We start from the raw sequence: 17,964 nt of genomic DNA, 5'->3' as shown, positions 1-17,964 counted from the left end.
TGATACTAGTTAGTGGCAGGTCCACCCACTAAATCCCAGTAACTAGTGGTCCATAATAAAAAGGAAACATAAAAATGGACCCAATTTTTTAATCCCAGGTCCTGTACACGTGCGGGACAAATCATGTGAAATTTTCAAATACCTAAACTACCCTTCCAATCCTACATATATTTAATCAGCCTATTTCAAAGTTTCTAAAAAAAACCCAGCGAATTCACATCCGATTTCTGCTCTATTTCTTCTTCTCTCTTTTGGACTAGGGTTTTTGAAGATTTCTTCTTTCTGCTACAGTTTCATGGAGATTGGTTGCTTAATCTTTTCTATTTTCTTCTTTCTGCTACAGTTTCATGGAGATTGGTTGTGTTCTGTTTGTTTTTTATGAATCTTGTTCGTATTTATTAAGTTATTTGGTTAGATTGTTAAGTTTTTAGCTTATTTTAGCTTTCGATTTGATTATCTTTCTGTTTTCTTTTCAAAATCAGGTTTGTTTTCACTTTCAGATCGTATTATCCAGCAGTGCATATATGACATACTCATTGTTTCTGCTACAGTTTTTGAATCATGTTTAAGATTTGAATTTTGGATCATGGAGATTGGTTGTGTTATGTTTGTTTTTTATGAATCTTGTTCGTATTTATTCAGTTATTTGGTTAGATTGTTAAGTTTTTAGCTTATTTTAGCTTTCGATTTGATTATCTTTCTGTTTTCTTTTCAAAATCAGTTTTGTTCTCACTTTCAGATCGTATTATCCAGCAGTACATATATGACATACTCATTGTTTCTGCTACAGTTTTTGAATCATGTTTAAGATTTGAATTTTGGATCATGGAGATCGGTTGTGTTCTGTTTGTTTTTTATGAATCTTGTTCGTATTTATTCAGTTATTTGGTTAGATTGTTAAGTTTTTAGCTTATTTTAGATTTCGATTTGATTATCTTTCTGTTTTCTTTTCAAAATCAGGTTTGTTTTCACTTTCAGATCGTATTATCCAGCAGTACATATATGACATACTCATTGTTTATGCTCTTAGATTATGTTTCTTGCATAAATCTCTCACTTTTTTTAGTTTGACCCATCAGTACGTATGTGAAATACTGTATTATAATACTATTACATATTTCTCACATTTGCAGGTTCAAAACATGTCTGATGCAGAGTGTTTCAATCCAAATACCTACTGCTATGCATACATTTATTATAAGCATCATCATTTTGCTCACCTAATTACTTTTAAGTCTAGTATTGAAGACCTGAAATTTCTTATTTGTGAAAACTAGAGAACCTTGAACCCTTCTGAGATTATCATCACTTATGTTGAGAATGGTGTCAAAGTGCCTGTGATTGCTGACTTTCAACTTCATGGTCTCGCTGCCTTGCATTTTTCAAAGAAATCGGCGTTCTTTGAGCTGCATGTGGATTTTCTTTCTGCTGGTGGATGTAGTTCCTCTACATTCAGCGACGTCGACAACAATTCAGAACTGATTAGGGCAGATAGAGATAGTTATGAAACTGATGGAAAAGAAATTGTTAAACCTCTTCTGTCCGATGGGTGGGAGAATGTTTTTGATGATCCTAACAAGCTTTTTCGTGGTGGTGTTGATGCTGTTCGGTTGGCCTGTCAAAAGTATTGTTTGAAGACTGGGTATCGCGTAACAAAGGTGAAGAATGATCGTGAAAGGTTCACAATGAAATGCAGTAAAGTCCCATGCACTTGGATGATCCATGCAGTTGCTATTGATTCTACTTGCGATGTTTTTAGGATAAAAAAGTATGTTGGGAGGCACACTTGGGAGCTGGTGTGAAGTTGAGAAGTCCTAAAGTATCGAAGAAGCTGGTACACAACCTTATTCATGATCGTGTGATGCACAACCCACTTATCAAGCCTCGCGAAATTGAAGATTATATAAAAGTTGGTGCTGGTGTTAATATCAAATATCACCATGCATATCATGGTTTGGAACGGTCACACCATGAAATTTTTGGGAATGATGTAAAGTCTTACTCTGATCTGGTTTGGTGGGTGAATTCATTGAAAGAAACAAATCCTGGCTCTTATGCGGATTTTCAGTTTAACGATGCAACTCAGACATTTGAAAGGTTATTCATGCAATAGGCGCTTGTATTGAAGGTTATAGACTTTGTCGACCAATGATTTTTGTTGATGCAACTTTTCTGACCGGGAGATTTAGAGGTACCCTTATGGCTGCTACTTGTCTGAATGGGAATCAAGGCAAGTGCTCTTTGTTACGTTTTAATTGTTATTGTTTACAAGTTATTCACTGCTTTTAATCGTTGGAACTTTTTGAGTATACCATTTATGTACTGAAAAGTTATTGTGTCTAACACACACTAATTCATATATGTAAGCATAAGACCTTTTTTTGAGTACAATATGTCTATTATGTACTGGAAATTCTTAGTCTATTTTCCAGTACATAATATATGTTACGTCTATGAATATAGCAACATATTTAGTGACAGTATATAATATATGTACTGTTTGTTTTTTGCAGGTTTTTATCCGCTAGCCTTTGCATTGGTCCCAGGAGAGGATGTTGACAATTGGGATTGGTTTATGTGCAATCTTAGCAACATTGTTGATGACCGTCCTATCACCTTTATGTCTGATCGTCATGAAGGATTGTTGAGGGCTATTCCTAAACACTTTCCTACTTCCCATCATGGCTATTGTTACTACCACTTGCAAGGAAACTTACCAATCAGGAAATCGGACGAGAAGTACAAAGAAGTTATGGCTTGTTTCAAAAAAGCAACTTATGCTCTCACACCAGCAAGATATGAAGAAGCACTAATGGAAATGGAGTTAATGGGAAGGCCTGGGGTTGCTGAGTATTGCCGCAATATGCCTAGGGAACATTGGTCCAGCGCGTTCTTCACTGGCTGTAGATTTGGTCAGACTACATCAAGCGTTGCTGAGTCCTTCAATAATTGGATTCGGAAAGACAAGAGGTTGCCTGCCTGCGCCCTCGTTGACATGATCAGGTTTGTGTGTGTGTTTTTTGTTGGTGTTTTCTTTGTTTTTGGTTCATTTTTTTTTGTTCAAAATTTATTACAGGTGTTCTTTTTGTTCCATTCATAGGTTACGCGTTATGGAGTTGATGAATGAACGTCGCGAAATGAGTCTTTTGATGGACCCAGAGAAGCTCACTCCTACCTACGAGGCGTTACTTAAAGAACATATTCAAATTGGTCGAGTTTGGAATGTTACTCAGTCATCTGCGTATGAGTATGAGATTCATTCGCCTAGGTTAGCTTTATCCCATAAAACAACTTTTACTGTACTATAGCATACATGTAGGAGTGAATCATATGTTTTGTTTTTTTGTATTTGTTTGTAGTGCTGCATATATGTACTGCTTTTAAGTTATTTGTGCTGAAAAGCTTTTTACGCATCTGCAGGTCTCACACTGTTGATATGCTGAACAAGACTTGCACCTGCCAAAGATGGCGTGTTTATGGTTTTCCATGCTCTCATGCTACAGCATCTATATCTTCCAAGGGTGATCCATACGTAGATTATATCGAAGACTACTTCAAAGTTACAAATTTTCAGCAGTTGTATTCAATTGCTATCAGACCAATCCCCAACTACAACAGGCCAGAGTAGTATCTTCCAGAGGATACTATTTTTCCACCCCATCCACGAGTTCCACCAGGTAGGCCAAAGGGAAATCGTATCAAGAATGCATGGGAGAAAGCTAGGAAGTCCGTCTGTTGTTCCAACTCTAAGAAGAAAACTCACCACAACAAGGCAACGTGCACTGTCATTCCTTCATACCCATGAGTTTTAGATTTTCAGTTCTCCCTTATTAGTTCTATTGGTCACAATGCATATTCTGTTTTGCGCATCATTTTAAACACTTTTGTTCGCTTTTTTTAGAGTGCTGAAATTATGTATTGTTTGATATCTTTCTGGGACAAGGTACTTTGTGCTCATTTAAGACTCTTTTAATGGTACTTTGTACTACATTATCCACTTTCAATATTATTGGTTTTTCAGGTTGATTTCCAAGTTTGTTCAAGACTTTCTGAGCACAACTATTATGTACTTTGTGTTCAATTAAGACACACCAAACAAAGATACCAGCTCTGAGATTCATGTTCTCTCCCATCATGATTAACAAATTTAGAGAGTCATATTCTTCAATTGACTCTAATAGCTGGTCTATATTACATAAGACACACCAAAACACTTCATACTATGGAATTTTACCATCCAACATGTCAACATTTTTATAAAGCCAAACAACTGTACATAGATTAAACACAAACACCATAGTTTCGAGAACAATTGTTATCAAAATAAATAAGAATAATTACTAAACTTTGATATTGTCTAAAACAAATTAGCAAACTCTGAATATGTTCTCTATGATAACTTCTACTATGCATTCCTAATTCATATAAGCACTGTCTTAAAAACCTTTTGGAGTATGAATATTCCAGCTCTCCTCAGGAGGAGATGTTGCTGAGAGTATTTTGCATGCTAAAGAGATCCTCTTCTTATGTATTTTGTCCTTTAGTTCTTCTGGGTCTCCCAAGCTCATTCACACTCCATCAATTACTTCCTCCTTTGCAACTTTCTTCATGATGTGCATGATATATATTGCACAATCTGGATAGTCTCCCTGTTGAGGTGTTGGGTAACTAATCATCTTTACTCTGCATACAAGTGGAAGGAGCAGGCTCGACAAGCGTTCATTAATTGCTAACAAGTAGTATTCTGCCATAAGATTAGCATTATCGAGACACTCATTTTTGGATACAGCTTCCCAAGTGTTGTAGTGGAAGAATTCGCCTTTCTCGCATTCATACACAAGAAGCGTCCAATGCACGTTTTGGTGTGACATTGGAATAATAATCTTCCTGGTTCCTTCCTCCATATTCCTGATGGTAAGAAGACATCAGTGTTTGCTGCTACTTGATGTACTGGGTCACTTAAATAAAACTGAAAAAGAATTAAATTTATCAGTGTAGTAAATATGTACTGAAAATTATAGTGTAAAACACATATATGAAAGCATAATATTTGTTACAACATCAAAAAAAATTGTTTCGTTTTAGTTTCGCAGATATGCTATGCCCTTTACAAAGACATGATGCATGTTGTTTATCAAGATAAATTGGAAAACATACCCAGCCTGTTGGATCAATGTGGAGTACTGGAATTTACTTTCTCTGTCCATTCACCGGTTGCTCATTATGATATGCTTTTTTCAGTTGGTATTGTCAGTAATTTATAAGATCTCCCTCTAAAGCCCTGTTATGTAGCAGATCTTCAAATGTATCTGCAGATAATATGTGATGACCAATCACAGCAGGAGCTTTCCAAGCACTGTTGCTGCAAATTCAAATATTTATGTACCGCCAATTATGTGCCAGAAACAATGTTACCCATTCTCTACTGGACTTATGTACTGCCAAAAAACAACCTAATTAAGAAAAAACCTCAGTATTTGATATATCTACTGGTGGCTCTATGTATCAGAAATAAAATGAAACACATTGCATATCACTTTTGATTCTTATTCTACAGTTTTATAGTTATGTACTGCCAATTCTAAGTGCTAGAAACACAAAGTAGAAGTTGCATGTAAACTCTGATAGGTTTTCATAAATTTTTAATCAGTACTTCAAATATGTAATGGTGGATCTATGTCCCAGAAACACAAAAAATATACTGAAAGTGTTAGAAACAGTACCTTTTTTCTGAATTGGTGCGTTATTACTCGGTTTTCTTCGTTTTCTTTTTAGTGCATCTGGAGATTCATCGTCCGATGAACTTTTTGAAGTTTTTTTCTTCGATTTCGGTGTTTCAACCTTTTTACTCTTTTTCCTCTTTGATTTTCGTCTTGAAATTCCTGATTCTTCTTCTGATGACCTAAGAGCAGTACTATCATCTCTTATTATTTCTTCTTCTCTGATTGTTCTTTTGATTTTTCTTGTAACCATTATTAGGTTTTTAGATTTTTCTCTGAATCAGACGTTGTTTTCAAAGGGAAATCGTATGATTGAGAATGAACTTTGATATCTGTTTTGTTAGAATATGGATATCTCAAAATGATTGAGATTCTCTTTGAATTTTCTCTGTTAAGATTTCAGTTTCTCTGTGTAACGTTATAAACATTAATGACTTTTCTGACCGTTTCAGCGGTTTTGTACGGGAATAGATAGTGGGTACTATTATAGTGGATGCATTCTTCACACGTGGTAACTATTAGGGTAAGATCGTCATTTTTCTCTTTTCAAAATATTATGGACCTAGTGATAAGTCTAAAACCCGGTTGGACCCTACTATAACTAAATATATGGGCTTAGGACCAAACAACAAATTAAAATCTTTACATTTGGGTGTTCTTGCTCATCCCTACTTATTAGGTCTCCCCCACGAGCTAGTGGATTAGATGTCCGTCCACCAAAATGAGGATGGATTAGGTCGGGTCGGTGGATTGGACAACAATCCTCACCCCTGGAATGAAAGGAATATCTACAGTGGGGTGATTCACGAACATGTTGTTTGGTAGACCCAAGGGATTTTCAATAAATCAGCCAACTTTTATAAATATACTTTAGAAAATGGATGTTTTTTCGAATCATTATAACTCGCCGAGTTTGACTTTTTCGGTCCGTTTTTCAAAAAACGGGTAACAGCAATTAACTACCTGCATGACAGTTATCCCACTATTAAAAAGACGTCTTAGTCTCTCCCAGTGCTAATGAGTTGAACCTGCAAATAAACGAGTCACTACTAAGTTTATAAGACTTTCTTTCAAAACTTTCCACAAACAAATGGTGTGCGCAAAACTGGTGATGTAGATGTGTCTCTTCTAGTGGTATTTGCGCAACCTTTCGTAGCTTTATCACCTGCAATTTTGAATTGAATAACTACCCAACAATCCTTGATATACAAAAACTCTTAAAACTTCAAAAATTTACACATACATCCGGTCATTGTAAACCAACGGGAACATCATATGTTGCCAACTGATTTTCCGGCAGCCAAACAAACTCAAATCTTGACCTAAACGTCGTACCATTTCCTTCCTCGTTTTAGTGTTGAATCTAAATTCATAAATATATTTCGATGCACCAAATCTTGAAACATACATTCTAATCATTCATAATCTCTAACGGCTTCACCAGCCGTTACCACTGACCACCGAAATCAATGAAAACGACTTAAGTTCTAAGCTTGTTTCAAAGATTCAAGGCCATACACATCCGGACCAAATAGGAAAATCACTTTGCACCGAACGTTTAATCAACTTGGTAGACCATTCTAGTGGGTCCAGGTGTTATATCTAACAGAATGGCCACCTTATAAAAAATTTAAATTTTTGGCCTATTTATTAATTATATGGACGGAAGCTGGACGGTTTATTAATTTGCCCAACCAATACTTGTAATGAGTGGTGGGAAACTGTCCTCAGTTTCCTACTACAATATTCGTAAGTTTTCATCTCTTAATACAATACTTCTTTCCTAGCAAAAAAAAAAAAAATCCACCAACTGAAATTCGTACACATCTTTTAGGGAAATTTAGCTTAGCTATTCGCAACTCTCAGGTCAACAAAGCAACACGTTGTTTTCATTCACATGTCACAATAAGCAACACGTTTTCGGATAGTCGGCTCGCGTCCACTATATATTACTCCAACCATAGTTCTGTTTTCATTCCCAAGAACAACAATTTCACATTTCATCAGAAGCGAAACAATTTCCCATTCCTCCAACCAGAGTTTTCACTTTCATTCATACTTTCAAACATCCGTCCTTTTTAGTACTACAAAGACATGATGATGAGTAACAAGAGAGGTAGAGGAGAAATGGAAGAATGCATGGCAGCAACTATGGCAAAGTGTTTAAGCATATTATCACATGATAATGGATGTATCAATTATCAATCCGTGATTCAGCAGCAAAGGATTCCAACAAGTACTGAAAGCCGTTTGTACGAATGCAAAACATGTGATAAACAGTTTCCGTCTTTTCAAGCGCTGGGAGGACATAGGGCAAGTGACAAGAAACCTCGGTTGATGGAAATGTATTCATCAGGTACTCAAATAATCAATGATGACCAGCAGAAAACAAAAAAGCAAAAGATTCATGAGTGTTCGATTTGTGGTTTGAAGTTTTCAATTGTACAAGCTTTGGGTGGGAATATGAGAAGACATAGAGCGGCCATGGTTGAATCCTTATTGAAATTTTTTCTCGAAATCGTGTGTTGGTAAAGCGTTTCGCTTTGATCAAGTTTATCCTCACCTAGTGACGAAAGTCATGAAAAGTTTCAATTACTTTGAAAGTTGCTCTGACGTGAAACGGTATGTGAATAACGACTATATAACGTCCTCTGAGAATGTCTCAATGATTGAAATGAGAGTTTAGATTACATAACCATGTATTCCATAATCCGAAGTTTTCGAACTTTGTTGATTGAGAGAAACCGGAGGAATTAGCTTTGCCAAGTCCGCGAACCCAGTCCGCGAACTGACGGAAGTTCTCTTACCGAGAATTTCTGCTGGGATTTTCCAAAAACTCGTTTGCGTGTTTAGTCCGCGAACTCAGTCCGCAAACCTAGTCCGCGAACTAGCAGAAGTCTCTTTGCCGAAGTCAAAAGCATCTTCATACTTATTAGGAAAATAATAATTTCCATGAACCAAACACAAACAACTTTTCATAACACAAAGTATAGTGCCAAATCTAAGTTGATGAGGATGCGGGGTAGGCACCAAGTGGAATTCCTCGTGTGCCAAATCAAACGCTACAATCTCCCCTGATCGTTCTTCAAACCAATGAAGAGATCCTACTTCTTATGAGACAAAAATTCGTATGTTATATAGACTGGATCATACACATTTGATATTTCGAGCTGAGTATTCAATCAGGATTGTCATCCTCTTCATCTGATTATACTGGCATTACTTATCAAAAAGAAGTCTTACGACTCTTACCACAAGTACCGGTACTGAAGAGATCAAATAGTTGCAGGAGAGTTTTGAGTTTGAATTTAGATTTGAGCTTATCTCTTCTTCCTTTAGATAATAATGATTTCGAATTCTCCACTATTGTAAAAGCAGATATACATATGCCATCTACTCCATCCATGATTTACAGTTTTATTTGATTCTGATTAAAGTGTAGTTAAATTTTACATAGACATAGAACCCATTCTTGTATTATTCTCGAATGTATATTTTAATTTTTTTAATGATGACAATTGACTCGTAAAGTTTCCTCAAGTTTAAATTTGTGATTCTCCCTACCACCCATTTTATTACAACTTGTTTGCTCTTACAAAGTGGATATTCTATGTCAACTTTTAGCTAAGATCCCGACTCGCATCGAAAAATACACAATTAGCGCAAAATAAATTTGTGTTCTTTAAGGGACAAAAATCATATCATTAACACAACATTACCAGTTCTTGATAAGGGAACACACACCTCATAAGTGTTACCAGCGTTTGTCGATGATAATGGTTTGCGTTTAGCGATAGCAGACTTGAATCTGGTGGTGATAGTTGTGGTGGGTATAGCAGGGACTGAAGCTGGTTTTGTGTGAGAGATAGATTCACTTGCAGGTGTAGGAGGTGAAGGAACTGAAGTGGTAAAAGGATTAACAGATGGTGATGCCAACAAAGGCATAGAAGTAATACCAATAGGGATAGTAACCATCTCATCAACTGTTGAATCATGAGAGGTAGAAACAGGATCCAAAGACTCAGAGAATGGAAAATATGTCTCATCAAAAGTAAAATTACGAGAAACAAAAGAATTTTTAGTAAGGGGATAATGACATTTATAGCCTCTATAGAGTGGATTATACCCTAGAAACACACACCTAGCTGACTTTGGGCTAAGTTTGTCGTGACGATAACCAGTTAGGTTTGGATAACAGCTACATCCAAATACTCTAAGCATACTATAGTCAGGAAAATCATTATACAAAACCTCAAAAGGAGATCGAAAATTCAGAACTTTGGTGGGTGTTCGATTGATAAGAAATGTAGAAGTAAGAAATGCATCAAACCAAAAATGTTTGGGAAGACAAGCTTTAAAGGAAAAAGTGTTGCCAACCTCAGTTATGTGACGATGCTTCCGCTCTGCAACTTCATTCTGTTGTTGATTGTGTGGACAAGAAATTCGCAGAGTGATGCCAGAAGAGTCAAGAAAAGTCTTACATTGTCCCTTAGTCATCTCATAAGCACCATCACACTGAAAAGCTAATATTGTAATGGACAAAAAATTCTCATTCACAGCCTTGAAGTGTTGAAAGCATTTAAAAGCATCGGTTTTATGAATCATACGATACAAACAATGAAATCGACTAAAGTCATCAATAAAAACTATATAATACTTATAGCCTTCAAGAGATTGGACTAGTGCTGGTCCCCAAACATCACAATCCACAAGAGCCAATGGCTGAGAAGATATTCTTTTTGAAGATTGAAATGGTAACTTAACATGTTTTCCCAACTGACAATCATGACAGAAAGTAGGTAGTGGTTTTGATGAAAGCTGAATTGCAGAAGTATTATTGAGTTTACTAAGGATAACACTAGAAGGGTGACTTAATCTTTGATGCCAAAGAGTAGGATCAACTACAATAGATGAAAAAGATACCTTAGTGGCCAGCTGAATAGGATAAAGATTGCGGCAAACTGGTCCTTCAGCAACAACTTCACTACTGCTTAAATCCTTGATATTGTAACCCCAATCAAACATTTCAAAAGAGAAATTGTTATCCCTAGTAAACTGAGCAACACAAATCAGATTCTTGCACAGAGAATGAACCAAAAGAACATCTTTCAAAACAAACTCAGGATTATCAGTTGTTAAAATTGCAGAACCAATATGAGTGATGGAAAGAAATTTACCATTCCCGACCATAACTTGATCATTCCCTTTGTAAGGTGTAGAAGTATGAAGCAATGCAGAGACATCAGTCATATGAGCAGATGTTGCAGAATCTGGTATCCATTGAGAACTCAAAGCAGGATCAGAAGTATGAAGTATGGATGCAGAACATGTATAAAACGCTTGAGGTGAAGCAGAGCCATCAGAAGAAGAATCAGGTGACGGTGAACTAGTATAAAAATCTCTAGGTGATGAAGTAGAAGCACTGTATGTGAAAGTAGTAGTATATTTGTTCTTATTTTTACGAGACTGAGTGGGATAGTTGTCATAGTAACGAAAGTGACACCATTTAGCAGTATGACCAACTTGCCTACAAATTTGGCACTTAATTTCTGAAAAATATGTAGGAATGGAGTTTTCATAATGTTGAGAACTACTAGAGATACTACTACCAGGAGAACTAGAAGAGCTACCACTACCAGGAGAAAAATTACTTCTACCAGAATTATTGTAACCTCTACCTGATTTGTACGAGTTATTGCTTCTTCCAAATTTATTATAACCCCTCCCTGAGTTGTATGAGTTATTACTTCTGCTTGAGTTATTAACCCTACCAAAATTATTAACTCTACCAGGATTATGACTTCTACCATAGTTATTACCTCTACCAGAAGAACTACATAAGGCAGAAGGAGCATTAGTAGAGTCTGAAGCATTTGTATAATCTTGATCCTGGTTCTTTAACCATTGTTCATGATCCTGGTTCTTTAACCATTGTTCATGATGAATAAGACGAGAACGAAGCTCAGAAAACTTATAAGGTGTTTCACGATGTTGAGCAGTGATTACAAATTGATTATATTCTCTACCCAAACCATTCAAGGTATACATGAAATATCTTCATTAGACAGAAGATCATTAATAGCATCCAAATTATCAGTAATTTCCTTAAGATTAGTCAAGTAGTCACCAACAGAGAGATTACCTCGACGAAGGGTTTGCATCTGACCTCGAAGAAGACTACGACGAGCAGCAAATTGATCAGAAAATTCAGATCAAAGATAATCCCAGTACTATTTCGAAGTAGTGAAGCCAAAAGTACTAGAGGAGACAGATTTGGAGAAGGTAGCATTGAAACAGGAGATGATAAACCGATCCATCTGATGCCAAAAAAGATTCTCAGGATTGATAGTTTCAACTCCATTAACTGTGATGTGAGTAGGTGGTTCAACATAAGTTCCATCAACAAATCGAAGCAGATTTGTACTCATCAGAATAGACTCAAATTGATGATGCCAAAGTAAGAAATTTGTTGAATCGAGTTTGAAGGATACAAAATTATTGATGTTCTGAAAGGGTAGGGTAAAGTGTAGATTCTGATGTTGAAATTGATTAACCAGATCGTTCATATCTTGATAATTAACCACATCGGCGACGGCTGGTTCAATAGGAGTACCCATCTATAAGCAGTAGAATAAATGGAGATGATTGGATAAAGATTGTGAGATCAACAATATCAAATAGCAAATATCATTGGTAATCTGATACCATGAAGGATAAGATGATGAAACATATTCAAAGCAATACACTGGTTATTAGAATACTGAATAGAGTTCTTACACATGGATAAACCCTAGATATATAGTAAATGTGTCTGAACAAAGGGAAAACTAAATACACCCAAAACTAGAGACGCCCAATCATAAGAAAGAAACATAAACTGAAATTACATCTCTCTTACACTCATTACACTAACAACACTTGTGAATGATGTAATAATTACTAACCCAACTGATCCAAAAGAAGAGAAAAAAGAAATAGAAAAAAAGCTATTCTGTGTATTCTCGCAGAGTCTACCATTTTGAATCGAGTTAATAGGAAGGGAGTAGGATTCATTCCAGAAAAACCGCTAGTTGGAAGTGCTTTGTCGGTCTCAGTGTGTCACAGTGCAAACCAGCTTAATCATTTGTGAAGAAAGTATGAACTGACCGAGCTTCATACGAAACCTTTTAACACCGAAGGAAAAAATGTTTTAGCCATTATTATATACGGGTTCTTATGCAATACTTAGCCACTTTATCAGAAACTGAATTAAAATCTCTACTTAAATGACTAGGTTTTGAAAATAAGAAAGAGTTCAAGAACACACAACAATCATCTAAAATGGTACTACTATACCAACCTAGATTGTTATTTTTATTTTCTAAGTAATCCTTAATCTTACTTGCATCACTGTAGAGGCTGATGGAGTTCAGGTTCTTGCTTCTCGCCCATTTAATGGCTTCAAACACAGCTAAGCTCTCTGCCTCTTCTGCATTTCTTGCTAAGCCTCCAACTATTTTGCACCCCTTGTAGAGTCCGGAACGTGTAGTTTTATAAATACCAATTCCTATATTGTTAGTTGGTGGATTTTCTTGGTAAGGGAATAAATCAAATTAATAGTACTGTGAAGAAAAGGGGATAATTTAGTCGGGACTGTATAATAAACAAATTATAAGCATAACTTAACATGGAAGACACTGTTGGACCACCACCAGTTGACGCGTTATTTTGGCTAGACACCTCAAAAAAGAAAAAAAAGAAAAAAAAAAAAGCTAGATTGGCCGCTAAAAAACGGATTCCACAGTTAAATTATTAAATCCCTAGAACGTGGATTAAGACCTTATAATGAAGTTCAATTAGTGCTGGCGGGTGGCCACTCAGAGTCTTAAAACCACAAGGGCTAGTAGGACTGATCAGTCAATATACAACTACAAGGAACGAGTCCTGCTCCTTACGATTGTCATTACGGTATGCGTTGCCAAAGATGCACTATAAGTTGCACACTCGGTGAGAGGAGTTCCAACGAAGATGCTTAGCCTCACTTATGTTTTTACCGTGGTTTTTCCTTCACATGGATGAATCTCAAATGATTATACTCGTATTATTGTGCAAGTATACCGTATATGAAATTGAAGAAACAGTAGTGAGAGAAATTCAACTTCGGCAAATTGCCTTCTTTGCTAAACCACTAATCCCAGAACATTTGTATTGGGCATTCATACTCGGCCTTTTATTTAATGGGCTTGCGACAAGATACAATCCACAAATTGGAACGACTTTTTGGGAGATGTGAAAGTTTTGGATTTTTGTTAAAGGGAGAGCAAAAAATTTGGGAGTTGTGAAAGTTTTGGATTTTTGTTGAAGGGAGGGCAAAAAGATAACTGAGGAGAGTAAAGACGGTAGTCGATTCACTAGCTAGTTGTAGTCTTATAAATTTACGCGAGTCGGATAGAATTACGTTTAGTGAAACACAAATTCTTCAATCCAACCCACTATTTACGTAAGATTGATCAACCTGACCCGACCTACAACACTCATATACTTCCTAGTGCTTACCCTCAAAAAACTTGATTTGAAGTTTCTTGGAAGAAAACAGTTTCGACGTGTACAAAATGATTCATAATATTTTGAAAAAATTAACTAGAACTACTACTACTTATCGTCTGAGTACCAATGAAAATACAGGATCGGTGACCATATTGGTTAAGATATATAGTAAGACAAGAACAAAGAAGAGCGTAAGTATTCGCTAATAAAGATTGCGGGAATAAGAGATTTCTTCCAGTTGAGAATGGAAGATACTCCCTTTGTTGAGAATGTTGGACAATTAAATTCTTTCAGCATCTTAGAATTGGAGTCCGCTGAGGAAAAGATGGAGAACAGTGAAGATCACGTTATTCCCATTGCCAATTACTCTGCCTCTTCATGTGAGATTATGGAATTAGGGTTTGAAAATCACAGGTGAAAATCCTATAAAAGAATATGAATTTCAAGAATTAGATGCTGACAAGGATTTGAACTCTACTGCTGCCGCAATTGACACTGAGGACATTGAATCTTCTGGTGATGATATGGAAATTGTGAAGGAAAAATCTCTTACAGACATTCCTATCAAGATTCATAAGATTAAAGCTCTACGTATTGAACTAATTTCCGCTTTGATAGGAGATCCTAGTGGAAAAGAGGAAAATATGAGCATATTTAGTGAGTTCCATGATAAGTTTCAAGAAACTAGGAAGGAAATTAAGGGAGCCTAAAAAACTATGCTGGAAGGAGGAGTTTGACAATGACAAGCTTGGTAGGGGTGACAGAAAGTCGGGAAAGAAGAAATGACTTGTTGCAGTGGTACGTTGTCTCCTTGCTTCAGTTTTCTTTTTTCGTTTATCTGTTGTTTCTTGTATTGGTCAGTTTTTGACCTTGTCTTTGACTCTTTGGTGCTTTGTTTTTACTTTTCTTTTGTTTGTATTTGTTTTCTTTCTTTTCTTTGCATATTAACCTTTCTCCTCGAAAAAATAAAAATAAATGCAGATATGGGTAGTAATGATTTGTGGTATTCTCTTCGGCTCTTCACTCCTACAATTCTCTTTTAATTTGGGTTGCACCATTGAAAAAGTCACATGAAAGGAGGAACAACAGAAATAACAAAACGTAATTGTGAACTTCATTGTCGTTAAAATGTTCCTTTCAAAACTATATGGTATTGAATTTGGGTTGCACCATCTAATTAATATATTTCAGTTAGCAAGGTGATATGGAAAATCATATAAAAATGATTATCAAATATATAGATAAGTTTCTTGTAATCCACCCAAAATCGGTTTTCCATCTGATAGAAGTTTCTTTTCCCCTAATAATTATCACGGAAAACCCTCTGGGTCGAACCTCTTTTAATGAGCCGTTGACTCGGTCAGATCTTATTGTCCTGCTTACTTGCAGTTGAACTTTGCGATAGATAGAACAAAGAGAGAGACTCAGAATGAGTTATATTTAATCACATCTAGCTACATTTTGACCAATTAATCAAATACTCAATTGTGGATGGCGAGATACATCAGTGTAGAAATCAGAATCATTATTATCCAAGGGATCAAGAGATAAGCTCAAATCTAAATCCAAATTCAGACTCAAGACTCTCCTGCTATTTGATCTCTTCAGTACTGAAACTTGTGGTACTACTTTTTGATGAGTAGCGGCAGCAGTAATATCAGATGACAAGGATGATGACAATCCTGTTCCTGCTATTGTTGTCGAAGATTCAATCATGTCAGCTCTGTGTCTTCTCATATGACCACCCAAAGCTTGTCCTGCCTCGAACTTTAAACCACAAATAGAACACTGGTGAATCTTTACTCTGTTCACTTGCTTTTGGTTATCGTTAACACTTTGATTATCTGATGAATACAAGTCCATTACCCGACGTGTCTTGTGGCTCGTCCTATGGCCTCCCAGTGCTTGAAATGATAGAAATTGTTTATTACATGTTTTGCATTCGTAAACCCGGTCCTGGGTACTGGTTAATGTTCTAGTTTGTTGCTGATCGATCACGGATGGGTAGTCGATCTCTCTTCTGTCACGTGATAATAACATTAAACACTTAGCCATGGTAACTTCTATGCTATCTTCCGTTTCTTCTCTACTTCTCTTGTTACTCGTCATTTAAGAGGATGGATGTTAAATTCTGGTTGGAGGAATGAGAAATTTGTTTAGGTGATGAAGAAACCGGGAATTGTTCTTGTGGTAGTGAATGAATATAAAATTATGGTTGGAGTTGGAGGAATATATATAGTGGGTGTAGACGACTAGCTATGCAATAACGCGTTGCTTTGTTGACTTGGTAATGAGCAAAAAAAAATTTACCTGGCTTCAGCTTGGTCTTAAAAAGTATGGACGAATTTCAGTTGGGGGTTTTCCTGGAAAGTGATTAGATTGATTTTGAGTGTGAGGATGAGAAAAAAAAGGACCTAGCCAACTTGGGAGATTGACAAATGGTTTCTTGTGCAAACAGGGCTAGTGTTTTGTGGTTTTTATTTGGGGAATCAATAATAAATTGAGTTTTGATTGGCAGTTGGGAATAGCTTAACATGGAAGATACTTGGGCCGCACACAGCTAGCACTCGGTAGTTTTGCTTCCACAAAAACACCAGCAGTCCCAATATTACTATTTTATTGTAGTGTCACTGGTGACCAAGTAGGCCAGTACTACAGCGTAATCTATGACGAGACGTCCACTAAAACAATAAGATCGCACTTTATCGAGGGTGGAGTCAACTAATGACAGGGAAGAAGCGGTTAAATTGCCCTTCACAAGTACGGGCTTCGCTCTTGTAGGTCATAGTACATATAGTTGCTATTTTTTATATCGTTCATTTGTGTCATTACAAGAAACTTAACCTATTGCAGCAGCCAATAGTTATGGCGTGAATTAGTAGTGCCGCGATAATCTATGTAGCAAAAAGTCTATTGCCGCACCCGTTATCTATTACTGCAGCAATATATCATATTTTTTGCCATATTCTTTTTATATTGTTGTTACAGTTGTATGGTAAAAATTTCATTTTGCAGCAGTAAATTGTAGCTTTTAGCTGCACTTGAGAACTATTGCGACTAAAAATTTTCTTTTGCGTCATATATATTCAAGATGTGACAACATATATCGTAACAATAGGTAGATTTTCTTGCAGTGGGTTGACAGAGTTGCGCATTTTGTTCCGCATACTTATTGACGAGAATTCCAATGAACATACGTAAAACCGGGACACTGCTATTATTATTTATAGGGCGCCTAACCATAAATGAACTAGTGTCCATGTCTGAGCAGTGTTTTTCATCGTGCGAACAAGTGCTATGTGATATTAAAGTAATTGGGCAATCATAGGTACTGCTCGGACATTTTGATCCAGCAGCATGACACTCATCCATAGAAATAATCTTTCCCAGTATCTTTTGCAAAATCACCAATCTCATCACAATGATACAATGATACCGGGTCTTTATCAGTTGATTGTGATAAGTGAGAACTACCACCACACCCATTTTTTAGATTTTTTCACTGTCAAACCCACCGTTAGAAAATTTCACTTTCCCACCCGTTTTCTCGGTGAAAATTTCTCCCACACCCAGACTTTCTAAAATTTTGTTTTTCCGAGATTTTTTTTCTTTCTTCGTAAAGCGAGAGCCAAAAAGAGGAATTAATAGATGGGAGATCGATTTGGAGAAACTGATGAAACCAGAGAAGGTCTTAATGGTGATTTGGGAAGGTTTGAGT

The 17,964-nt window shown here is 36.3% G+C and overlaps 1 protein-coding gene across 1 annotated transcript; it reads right to left on the bottom strand.

Moving 5' to 3' along the window:
- Positions 1 to 15,613: 15,613 nt before the first annotated feature.
- On the bottom strand, positions 15,614 to 16,430 carry LOC113308077 (zinc finger protein ZAT12-like). Its single transcript, XM_026556547.1, has one exon. The coding sequence runs from the start codon at positions 16,353 to 16,355 to the stop codon at positions 15,720 to 15,722; it is 636 nt and encodes a 211-aa protein (XP_026412332.1). The 5' UTR covers positions 16,356 to 16,430; the 3' UTR covers positions 15,614 to 15,719.
- Positions 16,431 to 17,964: the final 1,534 nt, after the last annotated feature.

This window comes from Papaver somniferum, chromosome 9, assembly GCF_003573695.1.
Source record: "Papaver somniferum cultivar HN1 chromosome 9, ASM357369v1, whole genome shotgun sequence".
In the NCBI taxonomy this organism is placed as follows: domain Eukaryota; kingdom Viridiplantae; phylum Streptophyta; class Magnoliopsida; order Ranunculales; family Papaveraceae; genus Papaver; species Papaver somniferum.
Note: the sequence above shows the minus strand (reverse complement) of the source record. Positions and strands in the feature narration are given on the sequence as shown.

Coding starts and splice junctions, on each gene's coding strand:
- LOC113308077 (XM_026556547.1), bottom strand. CDS start 16,355: ATGACGAGTAACAAGAGAAGTAGAGAAGAAACGGAAGATAGCATAGAA.